The 8,900-nt window shown below is 43.4% G+C and overlaps 1 protein-coding gene across 1 annotated transcript in view; it reads left to right on the top strand.

The window, feature by feature from the left end:
* The first annotated feature begins 78 nt into the window (after positions 1-78).
* PRKDC (protein kinase, DNA-activated, catalytic subunit) overlaps positions 79-8,900 on the top strand; it is a 130,811-nt gene continuing 121,989 nt past the window's right edge. The window contains exons 1-5 of the mRNA XM_090039934.1: positions 79-733; positions 5,718-5,794; positions 5,909-6,001; positions 7,492-7,566; positions 8,394-8,502. Coding sequence (XP_089896060.1) covers positions 565-733; positions 5,718-5,794; positions 5,909-6,001; positions 7,492-7,566; positions 8,394-8,502 — 523 coding nt within the window. The 5' untranslated portion in view covers positions 79-564. The remainder of the gene's footprint in view (positions 734-5,717; positions 5,795-5,908; positions 6,002-7,491; positions 7,567-8,393; positions 8,503-8,900) is intronic.

Genomic DNA, 8,900 nt, shown 5'->3' with positions numbered 1-8,900 from the left:
GGCTACGGGGGGGGGCGAGAATCTAGGTTCCAGCTAGGAATAACGGGATTTTTTTGAGGGGGGGGTGGCTGTGACTACCCTCCCCCCACCTCGGTGGAGACGAGACAAAATCCAAGTCTAACCCGGTGCTTGCATCTACCCAGAGGGAGGTGGCTGTATCGGGATATTGGGCAGTCTCATCTCAGACCCCTTCGGAGAGAATGGTATCGCCCTCCCTCGGCCACATTTCGCTGCAAAAGCACTGAGGCCAGCCCTCTGGGCGGAGAGGAGAGAGTGTTTTATTCTCGGAGGGTGGGGTTGAACTGCTCGGCCTCTACCACACGTAAAGCAAAACCGGGTGGAACCAATTCCTCCTTGCGGGGATCGTGGGCACCCCTCCGTCCGGCGTGGTTGAGTCTCCTTCTTCAGCGTCGACCAATCCGTTCCGCTAGTGGGAGGGGCGAGTTCCAACCGCCGGGGGTCGCGGGGGAGTCGGTTTGTTCCGTTTCCCTTCTCACCGCCGGGGACAGGTGGTTCCCTCTGAGCTGTCCGGTTGGGCCAGTCCCGGTGCCCGCGAGCAGGGCCATGGCCGCGCTGGTGCCCGTGGATGGCGCCGGCAACATGCAGGGCTGTTTGCTGCAGTTGCACGGCACGCTGCGGGACCCGGACTCGGGCAGCGCCGCTCTGCGCGGCTACAACCTGGTGCGCAGCGTCGGGCAGGCCTGCGTCACCCGCATGGGGGACAGCGCCCAGGGTGCGTGCTGCAGCGCGGGGCGGGCGAGCAAGGGGAGTCCTGGGGCGGCGCCGCCAGCAAAGCTTCGCGGTTCTTTCAGTCCGCGCCGCAGCCGGGTGTGGGTAAACGCGGCTTTCAACGCTCGCGCTCATCCCTCTGTAGCCGGGCTGAAAGAAATCAGCCGTTGGGTTGGGTCCGGTAGTCCTGGCATTGAAAACGTTGCCAAATTTGGCAGAATTGGTTCCCATGACTTTGAATTCAGGAGGGCTAGAATGTATTTCTCCCTCTCACTTGCAAGAAGTAGGCAGTTTTGGGTTCATTTAAAAAAAAAATACAATTTCATTGAAGTAATTAATTGCTGTTGGATACTTGGAATATTTCCATTCACACTTCTAAAGTATGGGATTGGTTAAGGTTTGACTCTCTTCCCTCTCCTCCCTGATGTGCAGACTATAAAAAGAAAAAGAACTTTTTAACATTGGCAGTAGAAATTCAGAGGGTTTGTCACTTCTGGAAATGAGTAATTTAACCTGGGTGAAATTTGCAATAATGATTTTTGCCAGGCCATTGTTCTTGTCTGGCAAATGAAATGTGTCTGGGGGTGAATAAATGTAGAAGAAAAGTATCTGAACTCCTTGCACCTTTTCTAGGTGAAAATCAAAACCGTGAAGAAAATTCAGGGGCCCTAGTTGCACGTGCCCAGTGTGGCGTCATTCTGTAGGGTTTGTCTCTACAAGGGATTCTAGGATGAAATATGGGTTTAGTAACGTGGGGATCAGTTTTATTTTACAATGATTTAACAGTGTTAAAAAGTTCCTTTTCTTTTCCTGAAGCGTTACTAAACATGCAAAAACAGCTTTTGCCAGACCACTGGGCTTGTCTGACAAATGAAATGTTTCTATGGGATGAGTAAACATATAAAAGTATCTGGACCTCAGGACCTAGGCAGACCAGGTTCTTTGGGTGAATATGATATCTTTTATTAAACCAACTCAAATAGTTGGAAAAAATTCTTCTTTGCCATCTTTCAGGTACCCTTTGTCAGGCCTTCTTACATTTTTTCCAAGATAAAAATCAAAACTTGTTAATACAATTCCCTTGATTTTGTCTATACCACTATTTTAAATTATGCTAGTGCAAATTATACCAAAGGTGTTTGTTTATGATGTGAACCTGGTTTCAGATATTGCTTAAAACCAGATGACCATTTAACTGTTCATCAAAATCATTAATTGATAGCGTATGATTGAAAGGCTTTCCTTGAGGATCAGTGCAGACTTGAAGTTACTGTAACTTATATCTGCCACAGGACTGGGACGTTAAGAAGTGATGACCTTGCCACTCTGAAACCTGAGTATCTAATGTACTCTAAATCTGGTACAAAATTTGTGTTTGAACCTGTGCAGAATACTACTGTTCAGGAGCTGTCAAGATGGTAGATTCCGGTCGTAATGAATCTCGAACCATAGCAGTACCATGGTGGCATCCCTGAACTGAAGGTGTTTGCTGAAAAGTTCTTTCTAACCTTTAGGTACCAGCCATCTATCGAAAAGGAAAGGAGTCTTGTGTCCGTGTAGTCTGAGATCTGTCTGGGTCCGGTGAGAGAGGTTAAGCCATGCAAGGGAATGATGTAGTTAGCATTATGTCTGGCTGCCTTGGATTCCCCAGTCCAAATGACCCATTAGAGACCTAGGGATTGTAGGGCAGCAAGGATGGGGGGAGAGCGGGGGCTTTTGGAGAGGGAAGATAAAATGGAGAGAGATGCAATTAAACTTAGTAGAGAGCAAGAGGTTAAAGAAGAGGCCCCAGAACCAGGATAAAATGTGGGTAAAATAGATAAGTCATCTTGCTTTATTTTACCAAGATCTGATCTTAAGTCCTTGTGCACCATTGCAAGCGGTTAGAATGACCCAAAGAAAATTCCATCCTCCGGGAGTCGAATGCTGGTGACATACCAAATTTAGCCTTAGGAAACATTTGGGTTGCATCGTGCATTCAGCTTCTTCTGAATCTTAGCATAAATGAAAGAAGCAGCTTTATAGTTTTTGCAGCTGCCTAGAGAGCCTTTCAGATCCCAAGTATTAAAAAAAGGCAGTTATCCATTCTGCCTCTGCAGATTCACATCACTCTTTTTACATTTGGCTCAGACTTGAAAGGTTCTCTACAGCTATGAAGGCTAGAAGATTGTTTAGTTGATTTACACCAAGATTCAGAAGAAGCTGATTATACAAACCAAACCTTTCACCTGGGGTTAAGTGTGGTATGTCATCTATATTCAATTTGTTTGGCTTTGTTGAGAGAACTTACGCACAAAACTGCTGTTCGCCAATTGTCAAGATGGCAGAATCTGGTCCTAATGTAGTACCATTCACAGCAGGTGTACAAAACTTGCATCTTCACTTCCTCTGCCCTGTACTCTCGTCTCAGTTTCCTTTACTCTTAACTGAGTGTCATGTGTTTTTCTTTCTGGAAAGATAAGAGGAAGTTCTAAGCAGCTTGGTATAGCTGCTTACAATTTTTAAAATAATTGCTTTGACATGAGACTAACCAGTTGGACTGCGGTAAGTGGCTCAAATAAAAGGAAATGCTGCGGGCATCTCAGAGGCACTGCATCTGGCAAGCATGCTTTCAGTGCTTTATGTATGTTTTCTCTTTAAGCATGAAAGTAGTGTTTCCATGCTGTAAGGTTTCTATGAAGAGAATTCGGGCACAATAATTGCACCCAAAGTGTAGTCATTCTATGGAATTCATCTCTACAAGGCATTCTAGGATGAAATGCAGGTTTAATAACATCTGGGGCTCAATTTTATAGTGATTTAACAGTGTTAAAGAGATCATTGTCTTTTCCTGAAGTGTTACTGAAAATGCAGTAATAGTCTTTGCCAAACCATTGGTCTTGTCTGGCAAATAAAATGTTTCTGTGGGATAAAGGATTGTTGGTTGTGTAGCCATGTTGGTCTAAGGACACGGGCAAGCAAAGTTCTTTGGGTTGATGTGATATCTTTTATTAGACTAAATAAAAAGTTGGAAAGCAGTTCTTTGCAAGCTTTCAGGCACAAACACCTTTTGTTGGACAATGGGAGGCTGCTGATGTGTACTGTCTAAGGTAGAAAAGAAATGCATTTATAACAGGCATGTCTCTGAAAACGTGGAAGTTAGGAAGACAGTGGGTAGAGATAGGAGGGAAATGTATGAAGGGAATGCAAGTGGTCAGATGGAGTCAGGTTACCTGGGTTGTCAGATGTCCAGCAAGTTGTAGTGTGTCATAAATCCAATGTCTATATTAAGTCCATGATTTTTTTTGTATCCGGTAGATTTATGAAGTGAAATTTGTAGGCGTGCTTACAAAAGGTGTTTTGAATAAATGTAAGGAGTCCAGATACTTTTATACATTTTTCCTAGATGAAAATCAAAACCTGATAACATAACGCTCTTGGTTTTGTCTATGCTGCTATTTTAAGTAGGGGTACACTGATTTAAAGATTTTTTTTGGGCCCATACTGAGGGCCAATTATTAATGAGCCATATCAGCCGTTACGGATCCAATTGCCAGTATGCAGCCTGGCAGCTTGGAGAGCAGTGTCTGGCTGATAAGTCTGTTTTGGAGGGGGAGGAGAGCTATCGGGGGGCAGATCGAGGCCCCTGCAGTGAGGGGCTGGGGCAGGGTGAGTTGCTGCCCAGCCAGCGTGGGGTGCAGGATGGAGCCATGCAAGGCTTGTCTGGGGGGATGTTAGGAGGGGAGGGCAGATTCCGCTGCTATGCATATCCCTTGGGGGAGCCATGGGGGATATGTTCCCTGTGGATCTGTGCATGGGGAGAGGGCGGGCTGTTGCTGTAGACTGGGACTGGGGGCTGGTGCCAGGCTCTTTCCAGTGGGGGACTGTGGGCAGTGGTGGTGCTGGGGTGGGGGGAGCTATGGTGTAGGCTACAGCCATCCCAAAATTTGCCATAGGCCCCCCTCGCAGTGCCACCTGCTCCAAGTGCAGCCTCAGCCTAATCCTCTGCCAGGAAGAGGCCAGTGCTACGCCTGGCCCCAGCCCACAGGGGCAGCCCATCCTTGCCCCACACAGAGCCATGCAGCACATGCCACCCCCCACCCCCGGGCTCCCCTGGGGATGTGCTTAGTGGCAGGATTTGCATACCCTGGACAAGCTGCTCACGGTTCCCTCCCATGCCCCATCCCAGCTAAGCAGTGCCTGCCCCAGCCCCAGCCCCAGCCCCACTCCTTCCTTCCTTAATAGCAGGGGCTTCTATCTGCTTCCCCTGCACCCCTTCCCCTGCCCCTATTCCCCCCACAATAGACTTACCGGCCAGAGGCTACTCTGTAAACCGCCAGGCTGGCCGTGTGCATGCTGCGACTGCACTCATGCACCTGACATTTATCGGAGACGTTATCGGTGACATTAGCCAAAAAAGACAATTGCCAATAATGTCAATTTTCTTTTTGTGGGTGCCAATACAATATGGACCTATGTATTGGTTCACCTATAATTTTAAGGCATGGTAGTGCAAATCTACCAAAGACATTTGTCTACGGTATTAATGTGGTTTCTAATATCAGGTTAGGGCTGCTTAAAACCATTCATCATGGTAATTAATGTATGATTGTGAAAGGTCCTTCTTTAGGATCAACATAGACTTGAAGTCACTCTAATTTATATCTGCCACAGGACTGGGAGGTTTGTGCCACTCTGAGACTTGAACATCTATCCCACTGTAGGTGAACTGAAAATTTTACAAACAAACCAAGGTTCAAGAATGGCAGCTCATACTTGCATCCCTGTAGGTTTCAATGGGACAATTTATGTGAACAAGGGCTCCAAAATAAGGATTTATTTTATCTGGAAAATTAGTTATACCTTAAGGGTACTAGGGCAAGATTTAGAAACTGGTACCCTAAAGAATGTCCAGTAGTATCTGTGCACCCTGGTTTCTGTGCCTTGGCTGTTTGGAAGGAAAACATTTTCTGGGTTCTGTGTAGTATGACACTTTGCTCTTCCTGCAGCCTTGCAGTCTTCGTTAGTGTTTTCCAAAGACCAAGGATTACTTGTGTTTATCCGCAGATCTCTCAGTATTGAGGAGGTAAGTTCATCAACCTAATGTTTTTTAAGAACTATTGTATCTTTCGTCTTAGTAATACATTGCCTTTTGAGAAACAGAGGACCTGCCTCTAAATAAAATCTTTGTTTTTTTCAGTTTCGGGATTGCAGAGAAGAAGCCTTAAAATTTCTGTGTACCTTTCTGGAAAAGATTGGTCAGGGAGTTCATCCATATGCTTGTGATATTAAGGTTGGTGAAGGAAGAATTTACTTAAAATGTAAAAATGTCTTCCTTGTGCTCTTAATAGTTTCTTAATGCCTTTACATTTATTTTACAAGCTTACAACCCGATGTGAACAAATCAGTTTTAAAATTTTCATGTAGTGCGTTTCTTACCTACTTATATGGGAGTTTAAATAAATCAGCCTTTTTGTTTTATATGTTAGTTAAGTCATTTAAAAATGTTGTAAAGTTTGGCAGTATTTGTTCAATTACTTTGAAACTAGGAGAGTTGTAATATATTTCTCTCTAAAAAGGCAATTTTTGGTTAATTTTTTTAATGGAATCTCATTGAAATAATGGGGTGGGGGTTGATACTTTGAATCTTTCTATTCAAATTTCTAAATTCTAGGATGGTTTTTAAGGTTTGATTTCAACCCCTCCCCATCCTTCCTGAAATGCTGAGCTCCTGCTATGCCAGTTGGCAGTAGAAGTTCTGAGGATTCGTCACTTAAATTACTGGTGGCATCCCTGAAATAAAGGTGTTTGTTGAAAAACTCTTTGTAAACTTTGGGTACTAACCATTGATTGAAAAGGAAAGCAGTTCAGTGTCTGCATGGTCTGGGATCCATCTAGGTCCAGTGAGAGAAGTTAAGTTATGCAGGGGAATGATATAGCTAATATTATGTCTGGCTTCCTTTGATTCCTCAGTCCAAATGACTCTTGCAATTGAGACAACTGGGTACAGCCTTTAACTTGAGTATTGAACAAGGCTCAAAGTCTCACCTCTGGAGCAGTAGCAAGACATCGTAACTGTTCTGCCCCTATACCTTTTTTGCCATATGAAGATAGGGCACAGTCTGAAGCAGAAAACCTTATTGCTTATTGGAGCTGGCATTTGTTAATTTTTAGGGCCCACTGTGAAGCTTTTGGAGTGGGTTTGATTCAGGTAGGTAGGGCAGTCAGATGTTAGAAGGTTGTTTTTATGTTCTGGGTGAACAAGCATCTTTATTCGTGTTGCCTTTTCATATGAGAAGTCATGTATTTTTATTTTTATACGTTTCAGTGTGGTAAAATATCTAATACAGGGGCGGGCAATTATTTTGGGCGGAGAGCCGCTTACCCAGTTTTGGCAAGCTGTCAAGGGCCACCTAGTTAGCCCCGCCCCTTGACAGGTGCCCCACCCCCGGTCACCATCTTGGGATCAATGTCCCAATGTCGATCAATGTCTCAGGGCCAGCACTGGTGGAGCCCAGAGCGGGGCGCAGGCTGGCAGGCATCTGTGGAGCCAGGCTGGGCTGCACCAGCAGGGAGTGGGGAGCTGCCCCGGTTCCATAGAACCCCTGCCAGATGGGCTGTATCTGGCCCATGGGCTGTATTTTGCCCATCCCTGATCTAATATGATTGGGAAATAGATGCCTTACAGAAATAAATAATAATAATAATGAAAAAAGGTTATCTTAATTTTTCCTTTGTCTGTGATTATTTTGACTTTTTTTCCCCTTCCCTCCCACAACATAGCAAACTTGTATAAGTGTTTATACAAAAGATAAGATGGCCAAATGTAAAATCCCAGCTCTGGAGCTTCTGATTAAGGTAAAACATACTTTACAATTCTTCATTGCTTCTGAGGCTGTAAACAGATGCAAGTTTCAAACACAGTTGAAGGGGAGGGGGAATTGTTGCTTGTGAGTGCAGTAACAGTTATATTGCAGCATCTTATATTTTTTATGCTCTGATAGGAGCAGATGAGCCTTGAGTGAAATGGGGTTAAAGTTTCAGTAGATTTGTATCTATTGTTACGCATAACTTATGCATTAAAACAGAGAGATTTGAGGGGAAAAAAATTAATTTGAAATTGCCCTAAGATGCAGTAACAACAAACTGCTTCTGTAATATGATGCATTAAGCCTTTGTCCTGCCAACACATGCTTAACTTTATGCATTTCATGACTAGTCCCTTTTAAAAAATATTCTTTGGGTCTTTTTCATAACAACAGGGTGGGTAGACATTTTAATATTATGGAAATTGTTTGTAAAATTGCACGTGCTGACAGGTGTGATATCTACAACTGTTTATGGCTTTAAAATGCTTTTCTTTTGACAAAGCTACAGATAAAATGTGTGTAAGTAGTACAGGAATAGAAAGAAACAGGTGCATGCTACCTACCATGTGCATAAGAAGATCATAAGACATTTTCATTTATATAGGCTAGATGCTTGTTTGCCTGAATTTTATATTACAAGAAGCTGAGGCCAGATTTCTTTAACCTAATTCCCAAGTCAGTGGGACCAGTCAGATACTTAAAGCTCAGAACAGTATTTAGTACTGTTGGAATTCGGGCCTTACTCAGATTGTATCAAATAGGAGAACAAGTAAAATAGTAGTGTTTCTAATGATGCTCTCTCTCCTATATTTCCAGTTGCTTCAAAATGTTCAGTGTTTCAGTCTGATGGAAGAATTAAAAGTTGGAGAAATCTTTAACAAATTCTATGGTGAACTTGCTGGAAAAAGTAGGGTGCCTGACACAGGTAGACCTTAACTTTACTAGCAACATTACTTGTTTTATTTACTGTCTGTCATACTAATACCTAGATGGATTATCTCCTACAGAGATCTGAGTAAGAAGGCTTTATGGAACAAACACAAAACTTTCACAACATACTGTGTTTAACATCTTGTTACATATTAGAAGTAGGGTCCACTACTACTGAGACTTGTCAAATGCTCTCATTCACTAACAGAAAATTACGCTTAGGGAAACTACAATATACTATATGTTATCTTTTCACAAATGCTGTCTCAAAACATTATTAATAATGTAAGTGGATGGATAACATTAATTAAAAAAATCATCCTCCCTAGGACAAAACAGTGTCCTCAGGAAAGGCAGCTGTTATGTACTGTATAATTATTTAAGTGTTCTGCT

This window comes from Crocodylus siamensis, chromosome 3 (assembly GCF_052110815.1).
Source record: "Crocodylus siamensis isolate JL-2025a chromosome 3, ASM5211081v1, whole genome shotgun sequence".
Lineage (NCBI taxonomy): Eukaryota > Metazoa > Chordata > Crocodylia > Crocodylidae > Crocodylus > Crocodylus siamensis.
Note: the sequence above shows the minus strand (reverse complement) of the source record. Positions and strands in the feature narration are given on the sequence as shown.